At 45.3% G+C, this 21,416-nt stretch overlaps 7 protein-coding genes and 1 non-coding gene across 8 annotated transcripts; 6 read left to right on the top strand and 2 right to left on the bottom strand.

Annotated features, from left to right (window-relative positions):
* Nucleotides 1-80: 80 nt before the first annotated feature.
* Nucleotides 81-2,214, top strand: AGABI2DRAFT_188334 (hypothetical protein). Its single transcript, XM_006456310.1, has 15 exons — nucleotides 81-285; nucleotides 338-465; nucleotides 520-578; nucleotides 633-767; nucleotides 821-942; nucleotides 1,000-1,075; nucleotides 1,125-1,161; nucleotides 1,214-1,221; nucleotides 1,276-1,356; nucleotides 1,406-1,475; nucleotides 1,539-1,548; nucleotides 1,605-1,640; nucleotides 1,698-1,870; nucleotides 1,936-1,994; nucleotides 2,047-2,214. Exons 1-15 carry the CDS (start codon nucleotides 225-227, stop codon nucleotides 2,057-2,059), a joined length of 1,068 nt encoding a protein of 355 aa, XP_006456373.1. The 5' UTR covers nucleotides 81-224; the 3' UTR covers nucleotides 2,060-2,214.
* Nucleotides 2,215-3,359: 1,145 nt separating this feature from the next.
* AGABI2DRAFT_146223 (hypothetical protein) lies at nucleotides 3,360-3,917 on the bottom strand (the record flags this gene model as incomplete). Its single annotated transcript, XM_006456311.1, has 3 exons — nucleotides 3,360-3,499; nucleotides 3,575-3,725; nucleotides 3,831-3,917. 3 exons carry the CDS (start codon nucleotides 3,915-3,917, stop codon nucleotides 3,360-3,362), a joined length of 378 nt encoding a protein of 125 aa, XP_006456374.1.
* Nucleotides 3,918-5,407: 1,490 nt separating this feature from the next.
* On the top strand, nucleotides 5,408-6,382 carry AGABI2DRAFT_188335 (hypothetical protein; the record flags this gene model as incomplete). The annotated part of the gene is made up of 1 exon (XM_006456312.1): nucleotides 5,408-6,382. The coding sequence occupies one exon, from the start codon at nucleotides 5,408-5,410 to the stop codon at nucleotides 5,984-5,986; it is 579 nt and encodes a 192-aa protein (XP_006456375.1). The 3' UTR covers nucleotides 5,987-6,382.
* A 1,758-nt stretch (nucleotides 6,383-8,140) lies between these two features.
* AGABI2DRAFT_211293 (hypothetical protein) lies at nucleotides 8,141-9,183 on the top strand (the record flags this gene model as incomplete). Its single annotated transcript, XM_006456313.1, has 3 exons — nucleotides 8,141-8,443; nucleotides 8,507-8,636; nucleotides 8,687-9,183. The coding sequence occupies 3 exons, from the start codon at nucleotides 8,141-8,143 to the stop codon at nucleotides 8,848-8,850; spliced, it is 597 nt and encodes a 198-aa protein (XP_006456376.1). The 3' UTR covers nucleotides 8,851-9,183.
* A 1,761-nt stretch (nucleotides 9,184-10,944) lies between these two features.
* On the top strand, nucleotides 10,945-12,888 carry AGABI2DRAFT_211295 (hypothetical protein; the record flags this gene model as incomplete). The annotated part of the gene is made up of 10 exons (XM_006456314.1): nucleotides 10,945-11,143; nucleotides 11,199-11,304; nucleotides 11,361-11,404; nucleotides 11,472-11,664; nucleotides 11,723-11,823; nucleotides 11,880-12,012; nucleotides 12,071-12,203; nucleotides 12,259-12,400; nucleotides 12,457-12,748; nucleotides 12,807-12,888. 10 exons carry the CDS (start codon nucleotides 10,945-10,947, stop codon nucleotides 12,886-12,888), a joined length of 1,425 nt encoding a protein of 474 aa, XP_006456377.1.
* A 156-nt stretch (nucleotides 12,889-13,044) lies between these two features.
* AGABI2DRAFT_t149 lies at nucleotides 13,045-13,116 on the bottom strand. The gene has a single exon. It is a non-coding gene; the product is annotated as a tRNA-Glu (tRNA).
* A 1,184-nt stretch (nucleotides 13,117-14,300) lies between these two features.
* lcc1 (laccase-1) lies at nucleotides 14,301-16,602 on the top strand (the record flags this gene model as incomplete). Its single annotated transcript, XM_006456315.1, has 15 exons — nucleotides 14,301-14,422; nucleotides 14,481-14,601; nucleotides 14,652-14,776; nucleotides 14,829-14,896; nucleotides 14,946-15,072; nucleotides 15,123-15,178; nucleotides 15,234-15,506; nucleotides 15,560-15,666; nucleotides 15,724-15,750; nucleotides 15,799-15,846; nucleotides 15,896-16,082; nucleotides 16,135-16,195; nucleotides 16,249-16,304; nucleotides 16,358-16,391; nucleotides 16,452-16,602. The coding sequence occupies 15 exons, from the start codon at nucleotides 14,301-14,303 to the stop codon at nucleotides 16,600-16,602; spliced, it is 1,563 nt and encodes a 520-aa protein (XP_006456378.1).
* Nucleotides 16,603-18,144: 1,542 nt separating this feature from the next.
* On the top strand, nucleotides 18,145-20,548 carry lcc2 (laccase-2). The gene is made up of 15 exons (XM_006456316.1): nucleotides 18,145-18,287; nucleotides 18,346-18,466; nucleotides 18,514-18,638; nucleotides 18,695-18,762; nucleotides 18,813-18,939; nucleotides 18,990-19,045; nucleotides 19,098-19,370; nucleotides 19,424-19,530; nucleotides 19,588-19,614; nucleotides 19,663-19,710; nucleotides 19,760-19,946; nucleotides 19,999-20,059; nucleotides 20,112-20,167; nucleotides 20,220-20,253; nucleotides 20,313-20,548. The coding sequence occupies exons 1-15, from the start codon at nucleotides 18,166-18,168 to the stop codon at nucleotides 20,461-20,463; spliced, it is 1,563 nt and encodes a 520-aa protein (XP_006456379.1). The 5' UTR covers nucleotides 18,145-18,165; the 3' UTR covers nucleotides 20,464-20,548.
* The last annotated feature ends 868 nt before the right edge of the window (nucleotides 20,549-21,416 follow it).

A 21,416-nucleotide genomic window follows, 5' to 3' on the forward strand; every position in this document is an offset into this window, starting at 1 on the left:
AATTCGGTCCAGGACTCCATTAATCACTTACTTGATTGTTTTCTGATGGTACCTGCGATAGCGGCCTGCTACCGATCCTGCGCTCCTGGTGTGCCTAAACATACCAATCCTCATATTGCCATGGGCATACTGGATTCAGTGCGGACATGATAAACGTTTAAAAGCTTAGATTTCTGAACAGCTCAACCCAATCCATCCGGTTTCGAGCTTTTTTCCCTTCAAATATGGCTTTTGAAATTCTCTTAAGCTTGATTTTGGCTTCGAATGCTGTTTACTTTGCTGCCGGTGCGCATTAACCATTATCTATGCGGTATGTGTTGACATACCCAATGAATAGCTGTTCCTGCCGCAAAGCACACGTGTCCCGATGGCAAGAACAAGGTTTCCCATGAGGCTTGTTGCGCTTTGTTCCCCGTTCTCGAAGATATACAAACCAACCATTTTGAAAACGTATGCGGCGAAGAAGTAGGTTTCTTAGTTCTTGCTGTAAAGAAGCGATCTCATGATATGATACTTAAGGTCCATGAAGTCTTGCGCATAGCATTTCACGATGCTATCGGATGGTCACCTTCGGGCGGGTACGTTTGGTCGTCGCCCGTGGTGGTTAGCGTCACTGATGTCTTCACTTCTAGCGGTGGAGGTGCTGATGGTTCCATTGTCACCTTTTCTGATATAGAGACCAAATATCCCGCGAACGAGGGAATAGATGACATTGCCGACGCCTTGAAATTTTTCATAGATAGACACAACCTTACGGCTGGCGATTTGTGCGTACACTTGGTTCGGATTTCGTGTTGCATCCTGTTAACATCTTCCTTAGCATTCAATTTGCTGCTACTGTTGGAGTGACAAATTGTCCGGGAGCACCTCGCATGCCATTCTTCTTGGGTCGCCCAGCCGCTATAGCTCCTGCTGATGATGGTCTCATCCCAGAGCCCCCCGGTTAGTCCATCGACAAAACTTGAGTAGATCTCGCATCTTAAAATATCGGATCAACAGATTCGGTCACTAAAATGCTTGCTCGCTTCAAAGATGCCGGTTTCAACCCCAAAGAAGTTGTAGCATTGCTTGCATCGTGAGTCCCGAGAGCAAACCGGGGGAGCATACCTTCTTATACCCCACAGTCATTCTATCGCTGCTTCGGATACGATTGAGCCTGGTGTAAGTTAAGCTTTCATTAGAATGCATTCATCTCATCAATCTCACCCTCCAGCTCCGAGGGTAAGAACTCTTCTGACCCACAATAAACGATCAATATTCAACACGACCCTCTAGTCTTCCCTTTGACTCAACTCCCGGCGAATTTGATTCCCAGTTCTACATTGAGACTATGCTCAAAGGCACTGTGTTCCCAGGGTGAGCACTGTGCTCTCATGGCAGTTTATTGATCCTAATCTTGCTCAAGTGTTGGGGGGAACCCAGGCGAGGTTAAAGCTCCCATACCAGGCGAAATTCGTATCTCTTCAGATGAAAGAGTACGTGTAGGACTTCTTTGCCATCCGTGTCTACGGCTATTAACGTGATCTTCCGATGCTTAGTTAGCTCGAGGTCAGAATCATTGTCGAAAGCCGTTTGGTAATATTGCCCTGCTGACGTCGTTCTAGACGACCGCACCGCTTGTGATTGGCAACATTTCGCTAGTAAGCATAATCATCCATTTTGAAGAATCTGAAACCCACTTGAGTTATCACATTTAGCCGATCAGAAGAAAATGGCTCGAGAGTTTAGCAAAGCCATGGTAAAAATATCACTACTCGGTCAAGATAAGAGCAAGATGGTTGATTGCTCCGACGTCATTCCACAAGCGACGCCTTTGAGATCCAAGTCGTATTTCCCTGCAGATTTGACTGTTCAGGATCTCGAAAAGACTGTAAGTTCATTTGAAACGCTCTACAAAGTTTATTAATAAATTGAGCCTGCACGACTTTGATACAGTGCAAGAAACCTTTCCCTAGGCTCCCTTCCAACCCCAAAGTCTCTTCCGTCGCACCTGTGTAAGGTTTCTTGTCAGTTCCAAGCATCCGCTAACGCTAAACAATTGTCTAGTCCTACACAATGAAGGAAATGAAATAGCTTAAATTATGGGGAATGATCTGAATGCTAGCCACCATATCTATTCACTCTTTCCGCTTTTGTTTCCCCTCATCACGAGCAAGGAGCGTTAATATCTAGATGTATTGTGTATTTGAGTATCTTGAAATATTTTCTATTGGATCGTATGGACGCCAGCTCCTGCTTGTAATCCGCTAGTCTGAGTCAATTCAGGACTTCAAGTGATACAAAAGGCAATTCTGGTAATCCCTCGGAGATGGTAATACAGAGATTCGGGTTTGTCGTTGGCAGGTGTTAGGTAGTCAAGCTGGATGTTCGCATGGGCGCAGGGTACGAGTTGTACGACCTCTTGAAGCAGTCGGCTTGCGTGCCAAATTTGAGAAAAAGGAAATGGAGAATGTCATTTCGTTACCTACTCTGTACTTCTCAGGTAGATTGATAAGATCATTACTTTCGCTGGACGTTGGACGAAAGATAATTCGTAGAGTTAAGAACCACCCGCTCAAGATTAAACCACCAAGACGCATGGGACTCAACTGTTCATGAAGAGAAGACGCAAGCAGGATTAAACTTTTTCTGTTCCTCTTTACTGTGGCCAGGTTCGCTTTTCCTTATCAGAGTCGAGACGCCAAGACATCATGATACCGAGTTCTTACACTGTTCTTACGTTTCAAATCTAGCGGGATTTGTGCCAAGGTAACGGCCAAGAAGGCGGAGAGGACGGAAACGCATGCCAAGGACAGTGGCGCTGTCGGATCGCGAATAGATAGCTTCTATTGCCCTTGGGGCTGCTATACTTCCTCTCGAGCTCATGCCTTTGCAGTGTAGCCTTCAAGTAGCGTCTACCAACGGGAGTACGTCAAACCGTTTCGATGATGTTCAATGTGTACACGTCGGAGCGTTCCTCCCATTCACTTACTTATGTATTTCTTGCTGTATGGACACCCACACGAAGTTATTTATCAAATGTGGGGCAAATTTGTTAAATTTGTTAAATCACGGATATCTATATATCGAAACATAACCAGGGCACAATTCATTTCTTCCAGGCACAACTTTTATCTCTTCCTATAACCAAGCCCCTCGGCGTCGTGAGCTGTTCGATTGAGGTAGGTGCTCAGAGCGAATTGACGCGTCGGCTTATGAATGTTGAAGAGTCAATGCGTGTTCTTTGCGCCTGTGCTTGTTTTCTGGTTCACGCATATGATTTTCTCTGAGTACGTAATACTTGCGGATAAGAGCAACTTGAAGCAGCCGATTGAAGGCACACTCCGGATATGCAATGATCCGTCAAACACGTGCGCCATTCAATTAACCTTGAGGCTTGTTGATCTTGGCCCTAGTACCACTATACGTGTATCCTCCACGAATTGGGGCTCCGGCTTCTTCTGATACCCACTTTGGACTTCTCTTATCTTGTTGTCAAACCCGATGCGCCGCCTACTGTCTGTAGGATTACTGGTAGCGGTGTAATTATGTCGACTAGGACGCTAGAATAATACAGGACAATATCACCACTCACTCCCATTTCTCCTCCAATCATAGTGTGTCATAGGAATCAAAACCAAATGTTTACCGACGTCAATAGCTGTGTCGCTCATCTCCACAGAAATATTCTTAGAAAGAAGGTCCCAGGATCCTTCTTCTAATGATAAATATGGAGTTGCTACTGCCTACATTTATTATTAAACATATCAGAAGCAGGAGGAAAAAGGATTAGATATGCGCTCATCATGACCGATTTTGGTCGGCCGAATAGATATAACGATATGCCGCACCTTTGACCGGATTCTAAAACACCACCATATGGTCCGTTGCTTAGCGGGTCGATTGTGAGAAGCTTTCTTGGAAGGTGTATCGACCATGATGGCCTAGGCCTTACTAGGGGACCACAATTACTACTACTTTCGAGTTGAATCCATGTGTGTACTTGCATTTATTTATTTTCCGGGTATCTTGCCGTTTTAAAAATAGAATAAAGAGGAAAATGTATTTTTCGATTTTCACCTGGATGATACGCTGGATTAAACATTTCCAGTTCTCTTCAAACGGCGGGATAATTTGTTGCCAGACCTCCCATTAATTAATCACCTCGAAGCGACCTTCGAGTCATATTTGGGTCAGCCGAATATACATTGGAGACAGCGGGAAGCAAGGGCTCTATCACTCCTTCGCGCTGTTCTCCCGACACAATATAATATGTGTTTATAAAGTTCTTACCCGCTATCTGGTCAACTTCCTACACAAGGTAATAGATTCTAGACTATCCTTTTTAGAAACCGGCAGGTTTATTAATGTTATCCGGAGTCAGTTCAATACATTGTAACTCCAGGTCAATTCAACATATAAGATCTACTGTATTGAAATTTACTCGCTTAGCGCCATCAAAACGTGACACTTTCTGCATGAAACTGACTTCTTGTCAGGTGTAATGAGTACTTGATTTACCCAGCGCATTCATCATGTCGACATCAGATGCGGGAGCCAAATGTGCGTGTTTGCTTAGCATACTTGGTTGAAAATTCTTATTCATATTCAACCCTTTGGACTGCAGCTGGATTGCGCATGAGGCTTAAAGAAAGCAGAAAGATAGTGATATTGTAGATTAAGTATTAGGATCAGGTACTGAGGTATCTCTCACTCACGCTGGTTGTTCCCTCGAAAAGATTAAGCGAATGAGAGAAACCTGTTCGCCGGCCAAACATTGATATTTACTATATGGAGGAGGATTGAATCCGGGCACTAGGCCAAGATGTTGGCTTTGAGTTCCGGGACATCCCTTCTTGCCCTTTCCGGGAATATCCGGGGGCCCTACTTGTTTGCGTCATAAGGGATTATAACACGTGGCGGAATAAGCTATACACGCGGTCATGCCGCAGGTCAACACGAGAAAATATCAGCTTTATGGTTCTTCCGCTGCATAGTCAACACATTGAAATATGGTTTTCTGAGCTGTGTGATCAGCGGCGGGCCTAAGTAGTAGTGTGTCCTAGTGTGTCAAACAATTGACAGGAGTGGAGCACCGTCACTGCCACTGACACAATTGAAACTCTATTTTTAGTTTCCTGCCCTAAGTAATTATAATTAGTATTGTGTTGTACAGGAGTTGATCCGGAAACTAAAGCTGTATATAAACGAGGGAGCGTTTATACCTGGCTTATACAACGTGCTCTCGATCCAAACTACGCAGTCGCGCTGTTCTACCATGAGTCTCACCATGAATTTTCCGATTGCTCCCTCATCCACATCTTTGCTACTTTCCACTGCTCAACAACCATTATCCCGCGCAGACTTGAGAGCAGAGCGTCAGCCTCGCGACGCGAAGCAGGAGCGCACTCGTGCACTCGAGGCTTTGATGCTCACTCTTCCTCACCCGATACCAAATTCCTACTGGGCTACCCCGCTCCTCCTTGCTTGTGAATACCCTTGGACGCCGGCGAACCCAAACAAACCGAAGCTTGATGCACTATTGCGGGCGGGCGTTCGAACCTTCATCGACCTGACGGAGTGTGGTGAACTACGACCCTACTGTGATGGTGTTCTCACCTCTCGTGCAGAGCTTCTCGGGATCGACAAACAAACAATTGAATATCACCGGTTCCCCATCCATGATCGCTCCTTACCCCAATCAATTGAATTCATGTATTCGCTCATGGAGGTTTTGAGGGACAACGAAAGACGTGGGCGTATCACCGCCGTGCATTGCCGAGGTGGTATTGGAAGGACTGGGATGGTAATTGGATGTTGGTTGGTCGAAAGTGGCAGAGCACGGAATGGAGGAGAAGCCTTGGCAATCATTGCACGGAAATGGAAAACGGTCGAGAAATGCACCAGATACCCTCACAGCCCAGAGACAGGTGCGCAAGCCGAATTCGTGCTGCATTTCAAGGCTGCACGTAGCTACATCCGCACTATGGTTTCTGTCACCGGGTGATGATACACTCGCACCCGAGGTGTGGCACCCGAAATGTGCCGTCGTCAGGGGTACCACTTACCCTTATTCTTCCTTCTGTTCCAGCATCACCGCATTTACAACCTCTCGATTTCGCATCCAACGGAATCATCCCAATCGATTTTGGATTCTAGTTCCTCATCGTGACTCATTCATCCGCACGAATGAGCACTTCCATCATGAACTTTGCTTTCGGTCACCACACTGTATTATTAGCATTTTTTCGTCTTTCTTTTCTTATCCTTGCACAGACTTATATCTTTGGCATCATACCAGTGTAGCTATAGCTTAGATTCGTTTCCAAGTGCCCTTGTTTATTTGTCATACGTATTCCTCCTCATGTATTGTAGTAACATATCTTCTATTTGCAGAAAAAAAAAAAGAAAAAAAAAAAGTTACAACGACAGCAACGACAACAACAATAATAGCATCACCGTCACCAACACAAACGCAGCGAAACAAAAAGGACTGCAGAGAATGGGGTACCTAGCATGGTTTAGGTATATTGTCTAAGCCTTTCGCTTGTCGATCAACACCATCGTGGTGACTGTCTCTACTTGGAAATGACCTCCGTTGCCCATTGTGCCACAACGAGGTCGCGGGCTCATTGTTTTGAATTGCTTTATATAATATATCCACCCCGAGTTCAATAATAGTCTGTTCAATGTGCCAATTTATCTACCCGAAAGAATATGGTGGAAAGAACTTATCATATATACCATCTATCTTTTCCCATTCAAACGGTGATGGCAAACCGGGAGCACTCGATGGCATCCACACATCCCGTCTGGGTGGCATGAGGTATGGTATATGGCATTTATCTGTCATGGATCTCGATATTGGCGGCGGCCTTACCCTTACGGTGAGCGCTTATTTCATTGTACTTGCTGAATACCGATCCGTGGCGGACGGTGATTTCCAGTACGTTCAAATATCGGAGCTAGATATATGGTACATTACGCATTGTCGGGATATGGGACACAATAAGATCCATGATAATTATACTTAACAAAGATTGGGCTCTTCAAGTTCCCAACATGAAGTGAGGCCGCTTCGAAATCGTTTTCTTGAATGTATTTGTATATGAAAACTGCAATGCGACTCCCTGGAGGCCCGTAGATTAAGACTTGAAGTTCAAGGTTGTTTTGTTGGATATACTTGAGGCCGGATATGTATTCATCAAAACTTTTGGGTGAGAAGGGCTAGAAGATGTAAGTTAGGAAACCGACACATAAAAGTAGGTTCTAACTCCTCACCTTTACTATCTGCCCATATCGTTCAAAGTCAAAACATGATGATTTTCGGAAAAAATGCACTGGTTTAAAATCATCTTGGAACGTCTGGAATTTGAAACATGCTGTGTTTTAGCGGATTTCTAATTAGTGAAATATCCCCGGCATATCATGGCGAGCAAGCCGACCTTGAGATGGTTAGCGCTGAACAACAAAATTTGGTTGGATACTCATCGTTCTATCCGTTTCAGGAACTAAACTGTACATGATCATGAGTGGATTTAGCTAAAGGAAGCTCAGGTACAACTGACCCGAGCGAGCTGACCACAAGACTCCTTTCTTTGAACAAACAGCCTCGAAACGACCCTATATCCTTTGAACTGTAGCTTCATTCTGTCATCTGCAGCATTAGGGATGAACGAGTGGTTAGGGAGGTGGAGCAAAAGGGGAGGAATGAGAGAAGAAATTCTAATGATCAAATGTGTGAGTTGCTTCAACGTTTCAACGCTCTCACACACATGCGTGCTTTTGCCATGGATCATGAGCTATTGCTATCGTGGTCATGCAAAAGATAAAAAGCGCCTCCACAAGGATTGGTCGGTCATGTTTGTTGTCGAGACTAGATGATTAATAAACCAGATTTCGTTTCTAGTATGTAGTGGCGGAGAAGACCAAGCGACGCTCTCGTGATGCCAAAGATTCGTGAGTAGAGGAGCATCCGCGCTTAGATTTAGTAGACGTTTCGTTGGAGAGAAGAATGAGCTAGTAAGTAGTCTTCATCGCCGTCGAAGTCCAACTTGAAAGGGCTCACAACCGGCCCGGAGGTGAGAAAACCGGTCCGTCCCCTCCGAATCTTATCTATGTATACCCAACCACTCCACGGATATTTCTTCTCCCTCAAACCATGAGCGTAACATCAGACATCATAAACCAACTCACCTCAAACGGCATAATTCCCGACGTCCTCCCTCCAGATTCCTTCACCCCCTCTGTATTCTTCACCATCGTCTACCCCAACACCGATGTTCAAACTAATCTCGGAAATGAGGTTCAAAGATCCAACGTCCTTGACGAACCTGAGATTAGTATTGCACCATTGAATGTACCTGAAGTGGGAGACGGAGAGGTTAGATATACGCTCGTTATGACAGATCCCGATGCGCCGAAGAGATTCGAGCCCAAGTTTAGAGAGTGGAGGCATTGGGTGGTATGCTTTTCGTTATAGATCAAGGAGTTATCTTGAACGATTGACGAGGGATGGGTCGTATAGATTACCGGATTACAAGTCACAAACACTCAGCCTGGAAAAGCGGATGTGGTTTATGCGGCAAAAACCAAACCCGCGACTACACCGTACTGGCCACCTGGTCCGCCACCCGAAAGCGGATTACACCGTTACAGTGAGTGTTTCATGAGCATCTTGTAATCAATTACTGATTATGTTCTGCAGCTTTCTTGTTGTTCGAAGAGCCAAAAGGAGGGGTGACAATTCCCCAAGGTGCAGTTGAATACGGAACGGCATTGGAACAACGAAGAAGTTGGAACGCGATGAAGTTTGCAGGGCAATACAACCTCAAGCTTGTAGGAGCAAATTTCTTTTTGTGTCAAGGATAAACGAGTAACACATTAGAGAACGGATCGAATTTTACTTTTTTTGCTCTGCTGGTTCATTATCCTTCCTCTTTTTAGCGGCCTCATCCATCATTTCGTCAGTAATTCCGTATCCCGCCTTCTTTAATGTTTGGCCAAGATCAAGAATGACGCCTTGAGCCTTTGGCCAGAAATCATTCCATTTACCATTCTCGACTATATCTCCAGTCCGTGGAGGCTTGTTAGGTTCCAGTTCATCCAGGTAAGTGTCGCATAGAGACTCAAGGTCACCCGCTAAGGCAAAAGCTCTCGAGTTTTGGACACGAAGAGGAGAAGACTGGGGTATACTCGCAAGATCCTGTGTCATTTGTTTGGTGATTATGGCGATTGCATAACGGGAACGACCAATTTCAGAATCAGCGCTTACTGGCGCAGTCGTGAATAACTAGAATAACACAACCCAAATTTTAAGTCCCAGTTAGCAAAACGAAAACAAACACACATACTAGAAGAAAATTTCTGACTGCCGCTTTATCTTCCTCTGGATCTTTACTCATGGGGCGAGTAAGATACAAGAACATATGGAATACGAGGAAATAAGAGCGTTTGAGTATGTCTTCTTGGTTCCTGGGCGTCAGAGGGAGCCATGGCGCGCGTGATACTGTTTCAAGATAATTGAGCCAGGCAATGTCCTTTGGATCTTCTGGTACATTCGACGATTGCCCGGGTGCTTTTGTTGCATATTTGCGAGTAGAGTAATGACCTCCCGATGATCTGGACGCGCCACTCTTCGACGCGGTCCTCAGTGTGGATAATGTCGGATTGCGAGGTCCATGTTGAGATGCCTGTAGTTGACGAATTGAGATTTTTTGTGATACTAAAGAGAAGAGGGCGTACACCAGACCTCGAAATCGCAGCAAGGGGCCTTGTTCCACGGCTCACTTTCTCAATGGCCCTCAACATAGAGTAGAGGAGAGACTGCAACAGACGTGGAAAACCTCAACCCCAAAAAGTCACGTGCATTTCTTAGCCTCGCGACTGACCCTGACCAGGGTCCAGCGAAGGACGGGACGTTCAAGTTTCCTCGACCGTGTCAGCATGTAATCGTCTTGTGAGTGCCGACCGTGTATGACTAAATTACATTGTAAAAGACGGGGGAGACTGTTTCGGTAGTACTCCCAAGCTACATTCGAAACGAAAAGAGATACTTCGAACAATCTGACTCAATTGTGGGTGCCAGTGTAACGTAAGTCAGTTTCCATACCTGTAAATCCCAACTTTGCCGTCGCTGCCTAAGGCCGAATCATATTACAGGGTAGTTGCTACGGACCGGCGGTATGATCCTGTGTGGTGGCTGGATATGTCGAGTATTAGTCACAAAGGAAGACATTTAGGCCGTGTATCACCGAAAGTGTTGTACAAATGTTGTAAAGTGTTCACTGCCGAGCCATATTCTGCCCAACTTTGCATCCTCACAGTATCATGATCAAGTGCTTCGGCTTTTGTATATGTCTCTATATCCCTGGGCCATTGACATGGAAACTAGGACACCTGACCTTCGCACTGTATTGCGCCAATCTCACTCCGTGTAGGCTCGACATTTGCTTGACCGTGTGGATGTTGCTCAGGTGCCGCTCCACTAGCAGGGTGACTTCGGAGAAAATTCTATAAATAGCGGCTATCATATGCGACCGATCATGAGTTGTGTTTCTTTCTTCCACTCGCTAACCGGCACGTCATGATTTGAAGCCGCCTTCGATGTTACTGTCCAATAACCACATGAAAACTATTGCTGTGATAATCAGCGACTCTCGTCCCATGTGGAGTCGAATTCGTATAATACTCAGGTGAACAGACCCAGGGCAATGTACTCCTGAAACCAGTATTCCTTGGCCATGAAGCTAACCTTCCTTTGAAAGCTGAACATGAGGATCACATGGATGCCTCTCTTGACGTGAGAGGGCATAGAGATTTGGCTCCAACAAATTTCAAACTACTAGCACGAGGCCCTCTCCTGAAAAAACATGCAATGTCTTCCTACTTATACACACGCGGGATCGGTTTGTCTGATTTCTCTATCTCCTCCAGTCTTTCAATACCTGCTATCGCGTTCGCAAGATGTTGAAATGGTCTATATTGTTTCTTTCCCTCTTTCAAACAATTCAAGCCGCTCCATTTGCGTTTAATGCGACGCTTGATAAACGCGCCCCTAGCGGAAATAAAAATGTGATCATACAATTGTTCGAATGGAACTGGGATTCTGTAGCTGCTGAATGTCGAAACTTTATCGGACCTCATGGCTATGGTTTTGTTCAAGGTTAGTCTCAATATTCTTAAATCTATCGATAAATCTTCCTTCTAATATGAATCAGTGAGCCCGCCGCAGGAGCACATAACTGGCTCTCAGTGGTGGACCGATTATCAACCCGTTTCGTACACGCTCACGTCGAAACGCGGAAACCGCTCCCAGTTCCAGAAGTTAGTCATGTACCATTTCCAGCACCATTGCATCCATGTGAAACCCTGTTTTTCAGCATGATAAACGCTTGTCATTCTGCTGGAGTAGGCGTCATAGTTGGTATGTTACGTTAACTTCTCTTTACTGATTATCATTGTTCGCTTGATCTGATTATATTTTTGGCTAGACACGATTTTCAATCACATGGCTGGTATCGACTCGGGCTCAGGCGTCGGAGGAAGTTCTTTCAGTCATTACAACTATCCCGGTATCTACCAGGTTCAAGACTTCCATCATTGCGGTTTCCACCCCAGTGATGATATCGAAAATTTCAGCAATCGACAGGAAGTTCAGACCTGTGAACTAGTCAATCTCGCTGAGTAAAGTCATCCCTAAGTGGATAAAAAGGTAATTTGTACTAATAGATTAAATTTGTAGCCTTGCGACAGACACCGAGTATGTTAGGGGACGACTCGCACAATATGGAAATGACTTGTTATCGCTCGGAGTCGACGGAATGAGGTTGGATGCTGCTAAGCGTAAACTTCCTTCCACGTCTCTCTTGCCTGTTTTCGCTCACTGTTGATTCATATAGATATTTCTGCTGGAGATCTCTCGAATATCCTTGGTAGATTATCCCGAAGGCCATATATCTCGCAGGAAGTCATTTTCGGTGGAGGGGAGCCTATACAACCTTCGGAGTACACTGGAAACGGCGACGTACAAGAGTAAGACTTTTGAATGTGTTTCTGGGTGATGATGATTTCTAATGAAACGATTCACCAGATTCAGATACACTACAACAATAAGGGACGCCTTTTCAGGGGGAGGCATTTCAAGTCTTCAGAACCTGGATAATCGAGGTTGGGTCGCTGGCAACCGAGCGAATGTCTTTGTCGCGAATCATGACACCGAACGCGTAAGCTGGCTTCTTTCTGCTTATTCCTATTGAAGTGAACGCTGAGTCCTTTTAGAATGGAGGCTCCCTAAGATATGATTCTTCTTCCAATACATATATCACGGCAACGATCTTTTCTCTTGCACATCCATATGGAACTCCCACCATCATTTCGAGTTATAATATTCCCAACAATGACGCCGGCGCACCCAATGGCGGTAAATCAAATTTTCTGACATGTTAATTCTTCCTTGTTCCCATTCAAAAATCATAGGCTCCGGATCTTGTAGCACAACTGGAGGAGCAAACGGCTGGCTTTGTCAACATCGTTTCGTTGCCATCACTGGAATGGTAGGATTCCGCAACAATGTAGGCTCAGCTACGTTAAATAACTGGGTGTCGCCACAATCTCAACAAATCGCCTTTGGCCGTGGTTCACTTGGTTATGTGGCGATAAATAATGGAAATTCACAATGGAGCTCCACTTTTACTACGTCATTGCCAGACGGAACGTATTGTGATGTGATCAGGGGAACGGTCAGTAATGGAAGATGCTCAGGGCCTTCGTGAGTTTTTTCTGTTTGTTCCAAGAGCGTTAGAACACAGTTAATTGGTCTCCAAAAGTTATACTGTTTCCGGAGGAAGGTTCACGGCAACGGTGCTTGCGAGGGATGCTATTGCCATCCATACTGGAGCAAGAGGATAAATACAATTAGGTGTAGATAGGTTAAATGTTCGTAAAACACGATCAAGGGCCTACCAGTCATTTTTCAAGTTAAATGATAAGCTCCAATTTGTAACTTGGGCATTTGTTTAGCTTAATGGGACAGGAAGTACTGAATCTCCTGAACGGATAAAAAAATTCGGATACGGGGAATCGAACCCCGGGCTATCGCGTGAGAGGCGATAATGTTAGCCACTACACCATATCCGATTCCTATGTTTATAAAGATCAGAGTTATAGTATGACTTAGGCAGTAGGCTATTGATGGGTACTTCAGTTGCCATTCCATATAATCGCCGGATAATGGCATACATGCGTTCAACCGCCATACTCTTTTGTCAATCCTTCAAATCTAACTTGACTCTAAGCCTGTACGATTCATTCCCATTCATGTCTGGAAGCGTCGCATCAAAGGTGTAAAGCCGGTAGAGTGTTATTCTCACATTGATCACTGAGAGTGAACCAGAGGGAAATGGTGCTCGAGTGCATATGGTGCTACCTATCGGATTGGGTGTTGTCTGTGTGCTGTCCAACGATGGTCAGGTACCAAAAGGGTCATTTTGCCTCGTATTTCGCAGGATTCCAAAATAGCCGACAAATGTCCTGCGCCAGATACTGAATATGAGCAGGTGTTCAGGTACATTTCACTCGTACCATCTATACAGTCTTTTTATAGATCCTCTCGAATTATAAGAATCTCATGTCATGATAAGAACACTGATTCAACGGGCTAATAATAGTTCATTGAAGCTCAGTGCAGCTCGCGCAAACACCAGAAGTTGAGGTAAATTATGTCCAATGGTACTTAAAAAGCTGAAGAAAGGATATCTTACTGCTACAAAATTCATATCCTTGAATGCTGGAAGCAACGGAGAATTATCAACCGCTAAAAGAGCTCTCGAAGCCCAAGCCTTCCCTTGGCATCAAAGATGCCTACGTCTTGACAGTATGTCTCTGAAGCACATTGTTAATCATGAGCAGACCTAAGGCCGATTTAGCTACGGTGAGTCGTGACCAACGTCCAGTGGCAAAGCGCTGGTTTTAGCATTAAATCACAAACTGAACCACAGTACAACGCCTGCAAGACACGCGCGTGATGTTCAATACAAACGTTGAACATCTATGCGCCTGTAACGGGGAGAGAAATCTCGTGGAACTGCCCTGGATGATAAATTTCATCAGCTTCGAATGTCAGTGACATTGAATGTTATTAAATACCCAGCAGAGAGTGGCTCGTCCTCAATGTGAGCGCGTAAACTCCTGAAAAATTTTCGTGGATTGTGGTCTCAGGCATATCGCTGGTGGTTTCTCCTTGTTGATAAAAATACGTATCTTCAGGCTATAAAGATGGGGGCAGAGGACCGTGGATTGACTCTCCAGCGGTAGGATCAACAATGAGGCTGTCCAACGCTTTTGTATTGGTTGCCGCATGCATTTCGAGCGTACTCGCCGATACCAAAACATTCGACTTCGACCTAGTCAATACCAGGCTCGCGCCTGACGGGTTTGAAAGGGAGTGAGTATATTTCTATACAGATTCATCGTTAGAGTTTACTGACCTTGATTCAAACTAGCACCGTGGTCATCAATGGAGAATTCCCTGGAACACTGATCCAAGTCAACAAGGGCGACAGTGTCCGCATCCCTCTCCATAACAAACTGACTAGCCCGACCATGAGGCGAAGTGTATCCATTGTGAGTTACTTTTTGAGACCAAATTGACTTGACTATCTAACACAAATTAGCATTGGCATGGATTCTTCCAAGCGAGGACTTCTGGTCAGGACGGGCCTTCCTTCGTGAATCAGTGCCCTCAGCCACCCAACACAACCTTCACCTATGAATTCAGCGTCGCGGAGCAATCTGGAACGTTCGTCCTGATCCACAAAATCATTTTCAGCATAAATTGACATTTCTTCAAGTTATTGGTACCATTCACACTTGTCCACCCAATACTGTGATGGTCTTCGCGGTGCATTCATCGTTTACGGTAATTCTTTCCTCTTACATGCGAAGATATTTTTGCCGACTTTGTTTAGACCCACGTGATCCACTCAGACATCTCTATGATGTTGATGACGAAAGTACCGTCATCACTCTAGCTGAATGGTATCACATCCTCGCACCCGATGCCACTAACGAGTTTTTCAGCTCTGGCATTATACCGTAAGCTTCTTAAAGGAATATTTATTCATTTCATAATCCATTTCCTGCAGCGTACAAGATTCTGGCTTGATCAACGGGAAAGGTAGATTCAATGGAGGACCCCTCAGTAAGTCGATCAAAACAGAAAAGGTGACGATGAAAATTTGACTTTACTTGCTTAGCACCATTCGCCGTCGTCAATGTTCGACGAGGCAAACGTTACAGGCTCCGTGTCATAGCTATTTCTTGCAGGCCGTTCTTCACCTTCTCCGTCGATAACCATAGCTTGGTCTTCATGGAAGCCGATGGTGTTGAACATGACCCTGTCGAAGTCCAAAACGTCGACATCTACGCGGCCCAGCGTGTCTCGGTTATTCTGCATGCCAATCAACCCATCGATAACTACTGGATCAGAGCTCCTATGACTGGCGGCAACCCAGACAGGAACCCCAATCGTAAGCGTCATTTTGCCACCTGCTAGCAGCTGTAATGAAACGTGTTTCCAAAGTAAACATCAGCCTCACTCTCGCCATCCTGCGCTACCATGGTGCACGTCACGTCGAACCGACTACGGTCAACGTTCCCGGACACAAACTCCTTGATCAAGAAATGCATGTAAGAATAACTTGCGCAAAGGCATTCCGAAATGCTTACTAACGCACACCGATCTAGCCGATCCGCCAGGAAGGACCAGGCAAAGTGTGTATATATTTACATGAACATAATCATCAACTCAACGTTCTCTAGCTCGGTGACGGTCCCCCCGATAAGCACATCACCCTCAACATTGCTCAAGTAAGCGTCTCATTATTCAAATCAAACTCGACTTCTGACATGAGCACAGCCCAACGCTCCCTTCTTCGATATCAACGGAATCTCTTACATTTCCCCGACTGTCCCTGTTCTTCTCCAAATCCTCAGCGGTGCCAAGAGGCCCGAAGATGTTCTTCCATCCGAGCAAATCTTCTTTGTCCCCAAGAACTCGTTGATTGAAGTCAACATTCCAGGAGAAGGAGCTCATCCATTCCATTGTATGGTAACCTCATTTTCTCCTCAATTCCTCTACTTACGTCCCTGTTTCAGTGCACGGTCATAACTTTGATGTCGTTCTGGCTTCTAACGACGACACTTTCAACTTCAAGAAGTGAGTTAATTGAAAAAGGAAGTTACCTGCTGAACACTAATCTCAAATGAAAGCCCGCCTCGTCGTGACGTATACCCCATCAATGGTGGCAACACCACTTTCCGCTTCTGTAAGATTCCACGTTGCTTTCTGAAGAATAACTCTTTCTGAACGACCCCTCAGTCACCGATAACCCAGGCGCATGGTTCTTGCATTGGTGAGGAACATTTCTATCCATTTCTCTCGAGGCGAATACTGATTGAATCTTGTGACATAGCCATATCGATTGGCATCTTGAAGCTGGTCTCGCTATTGTGTTTGCTGAGGCTCCGGAGGATAACGTTTCAGGTCCCCAGTCTCAGATCACTCCTCAAGATTGGTTGGATCTCTGTCCAGAATACAACGCAATCGAGCCTGAATTCCAGTAGTTTATTCAAATATTTATATTCCTCTCACAAGGAAATCTATCTCTGTGTACAAGTAGGAATTTTAAACAATGTTTACCCTAAAACAAAATGATCGTAAGTATTAAGTGGCGGCAATAACGAGGCAGGTAGTAATGATAACAAACCCAGGCACTTGATGCGCTTTGAATTGAAGTCTTAAGGGCCCATGTGTAACAAGAATGCATTCACTGACACGACCATGAGACTCCGAACGGTCTATATGGCACTGTCACAAGGTGATGAGTGAAGATAGAACAAGTTTACCCAGATCTGCTGAAGTTGCTGATCCTGGCAGACTGTCGATTCTCACGGAGCCTTAAATTCTTCCCATGCTCATTGGCATCAGTTCCCACTGTCACTCGCACGATTCACACATGCGAGATGACATTGTTGAGCGTATGAAAGTACTTCCAGGAAGTAATATAAATCATATTAGCGAGATAATATTGACAATGTTTGGGAAATTTTCTCATAGTGAGTTTCACATCCGGCTCTAACTGAAGATAGGCAGGTACTCCAATGAGATGCCTCCAAATTACCTTCAATCATCCAGTCCAAATTGCACTGCAAAGTATTTTGCGCTTCCACGGCACGTCCCTCAACAATATACTAAATAAATGATTCCTTAATGATTCGGCGGTATGGCCGCCTTATTGAAGGTCGGCGGCGCATTGGAATCTTCAATTTTGGCAATCTATATGGTCCACGCCTCTCCGTGCTTACTGCTTAGTGAAGCGGCGAAGGAAGCCCACAGTCTAAAATAGCATCAGTTTTAGACGCAATTCTTGTTATTCTGTAGTGCCTGGGCCATATTGTCTCTTATTGAATATATATTACGTATAGTCATGGCGCCGGCACGCGGACTTACATCAAACTCTTCAGAAACTCTTGCTTGACGACAGGACAGATGTATGTCAGAATTCTCATGAGGACAGGCTGTTTATCGGATTGCTCGGGCGCCTACCCTCGTACCACTGCCAACTCACCGAACTAGCATACCTTACAAGATTGCCAGAATACCCGACGCGCGAATTCGGTCAAGTTGGCTGGGCAGGGGCCTTCAAAGTACTCACAGTATGAGCAAACCCCTGAAATCAATATATTGGTCAACCGCTCATATTAACGATGGCTACGGCATGATTGGATAGGTGGAGGCCGTGGGAAACTTGACAAATATCCAGTCGCAAAGCACTGATTTCCAGCATTAGTGTTAAACTACAGCAGACCACCCCGCAAAAATAAGGCGTGGGATGTCCGACAGGTACGTTGTTCATTCATAGGCCCGTATTGGCCAACAAGTCTCGCACAATTACCTCGGACGGTAAACGCCATCAGCTTCCAAAATCAATGTTGTCAACTCCCTTGCGAAGAGTGGCTCGTCCTCTATGTGAACCCGCGAACTCCTGAAAAAATTTCGGGCCATACATGAATCGTGGTCCCAAGCATAGCGTCGGCGGTTTCTCATAGCGGATAAAAATAAATAACTTCGCGTTATAAAAGCTCTAGACATTTTGTTTGCTCTCCAGCCAACCAGCAAGTGTTACAATGAGGCTTTCCAACGCTTTTGTACTGGTCGCCGCCTGCATTTCGAGCGTACTCGCCGATACCAAAACCTTCAACTTCGACCTAGTCAATACTAGGCTTGCACCTGATGGGTTTGAAAGGGAGTGAGTACATCTTTATACAGAATCATCGTTAGAGTTTATTGACCTTGATCCAAATCAGCACCGTGGTTATCAATGGAGAATTCCCTGGAACACTGGTCCAAGTCAACAAGGGCGATAGTGTCCGTATCCCGGTCAACAACAAACTGACCAGCTCAACCATGAGGCGAAGTGTATCCATTGTGAGTTGTCTTTCGAGACCCAATTCAATCTACTAAAACCAAACTAGCACTGGCATGGATTCTTCCAAGCGAGGACTTCTGGTCAGGACGGGCCTGCATTCGTGAATCAGTGCCCCCAACCACCCAACACAACCTTCACCTATGAATTCAGCGTGGCGGAGCAGTCTGGAACGTTAGTCCTGATCCATGAAATACATATTCAGCGTAAACTTATGTTCTCTCTTCAAGTTTCTGGTACCATTCACACTTGTCCACCCAATATTGTGATGGCCTTCGTGGTGCCTTCGTCGTTTATGGTAATTCTTTACTCTTGCATGCGAAGATATTTTTGCTGATCTCCGCCTAGACCCTGAGGATCCACTCGGGCATCTTTACGATGTTGATGATGAAACTACTGTCATCACCCTAGCTGAATGGTATCACGTCCTCGCACCCGATATCAACAACGAATTCTTCAGCTCTGGCATTATACCGTGAGTTTCCCAAGGAATACTTATTCATTTTCATAACCCAATTCCTGCAGCGTGCAAGATTCTGGTTTGATCAACGGTAAAGGTAGATTCAATGGAGGACCCGAGAGTAAGTAGACCAAAACAGAAAAGGTGATGGAAATTTGACTTTACTTGCTTAGCGCCATTCGCCGTCGTCAACGTCGAGCAAGGAAAACGCTATAGGTTCCGTGTCATCGCCATCTCCTGCAGGCCATTCTTCACCTTCTCCGTCGATAACCACAACTTGACCTTCATGGAAGCCGATAGTGTTGAACACGATCCCGTCGAAATCCAGAACGTCGACATTTATGCAGCCCAGCGTGTCTCGGTTATCCTGAATGCCAATCAACCCGTCGATAACTACTGGATGAGAGCTCCTATGACTGGCGGCAACCCAGCTAGGAACCCCAATCGTAAGCGCCATTTTGTCGCCTGCTAGCAACTGTAATGTAACGTGTTCCCAAAGTCAACATCAGTCTCACTCTCGCCATCCTGCGCTACAAGGGTGCACCTGAAGTCGAGCCAACCACTGTCAACGTCCCCGGACACAAGCTCCTTGATCAAGAGATGCATGTAAGATTAACCCGCGCAAAAATGTCCCGAAACGCTCACTAACGCACACCAATCTAGCCGATTGCCCAGGAAGGACCAGGCAAAGTGTGTATATATTTACATGAACATAATCATCAACTCAACGTTCTCTAGCTCGGTGACGGTCCCCCCGATAAGCACATCACCCTCAACATTGCTCAAGTAAGCGTCTCATTATTCAAATCAAACTTGACTTCTGACATGAGCACAGCCCAACGCTCCCTTCTTCGATATCAACGGAATCTCTTACATCTCCCCGACTGTCCCTGTTCTTCTCCAAATTCTCAGCGGAGCCAAGAGGCCCGAAGATGTTCTTCCATCCGAGCAAATCTTCTTTGTCCCCAAGAATTCATTGATTGAAGTCAACATTCCAGGAGAAGGAGCTCATCCATTCCATTGTATGATCATCCCATTTTCTCCTCATTTCCTCTACTTACATCCCCGTTTCAGTGCACGGTCACAACTTTGATGTCGTTCTCGCCTCTAACGATGACACCTTCAACTTCGTGAAGTGAGTCACCTGAAAGAAAAATATCTAGCTGAATACTAATACCACATGAAAGCCCTCCTCGTCGTGATGTATACCCCATCAACGGTGGCAACACCACTTTCCGCTTCTGTGAGATTTATATTTACTTTTCGGAAATGTTTGTTTCTCAACGATACCTCAGTCACCGATAACCCAGGAGCATGGTTCTTGCATTGGTGAGGACTTTTTTATCCATTCCTCTCGAAGCGTATACTGATTTAACATTGTTACATAGTCACATTGACTGGCATCTTGAAGCTGGTCTCGCTATCGTGTTCGCTGAGGCTCCGGAGGACAACGTCTCAGGTCCCCAGTCTCAGATCACTCCTCAAGATTGGTTGGATCTCTGCCCAGAATACAACGCAATCGAGCCTGAATTCCAGTAGTTCAGTTAAATATTTATCTTCCTCTCATAAGGAATCTATCTTTCTGTATACCAAGTAGGAATTACAAACAATTTTTGCTATGCCCTAAACGACATGTTCCTGAGCACTAAGTTAATGACTGCAGAAACGGCCGGTAGTATTAATATAACCAACCTCTAGGAGCCCTTCCTATCGAAGTCCCAAGCACTCGTGAATGTGCGAATCATTAAAGATTCGTAAAGAGCGCCATTTCGAAACATCTCGTCATGAATAGAGTTTTAAAATATATCTGCATAGATTTAGAGAGATGTGACTATCTGCTAATAGGAATTATCTTGGCGAGCCCAACATCTTTTACGGTATTTTGGAGTTATTGATCATATTGACGGGTATTCAAAAAAGACTTTTACTGAGGCATGCATCTTCTCCCGCGGATTTTCAGACTTTCTGACACATAGTCTGACCCTGATTTTAACGTCAACATCTGACATGACCGGGCTCAAGCGGGATATCTGTCTTAGATGTGGCGAACAAAAGTCACTGGAAGTGTAGTACGGTATAGCTGGCTCTTGGCGACCTTCGCTGGACTGCTGTTACAATTCGATCTCACCAGACATCTAGCTGCATTAACTGGTGGGCCTGAGGACTTAAGATTTCGTGGACAAGATCGCTTCGTTAGAGCGGTCGATCATTGTCGCGAGACAGACACTGCGGCGCGTTAGTAACAGTATGTTTCTGCCCTATCTCCATAGTTTCGTCCAGGGTTGCCTTCAACTCTCCTACATCCAAACCTGTTACTACCAGCGCATCAGAAGCTCAACACAGAACTTGATATCGGGTCCGGCCGGATTTCGGCCAATCTAGTCGACGTCGCTTGTAGCACAGACTGTCAATGTTGGCGTTACGGTGGCGGTTCTGAGCTTCTGAGCTACTTGTGTTATACAGGGCGATGAGAGATACGGAGACATTTCAAA

Source organism: Agaricus bisporus (assembly GCF_000300575.1).
Source record: "Agaricus bisporus var. bisporus H97 unplaced genomic scaffold AGABI2scaffold_13, whole genome shotgun sequence".
Classification (NCBI taxonomy): Eukaryota; Fungi; Basidiomycota; class Agaricomycetes; order Agaricales; family Agaricaceae; genus Agaricus; species Agaricus bisporus.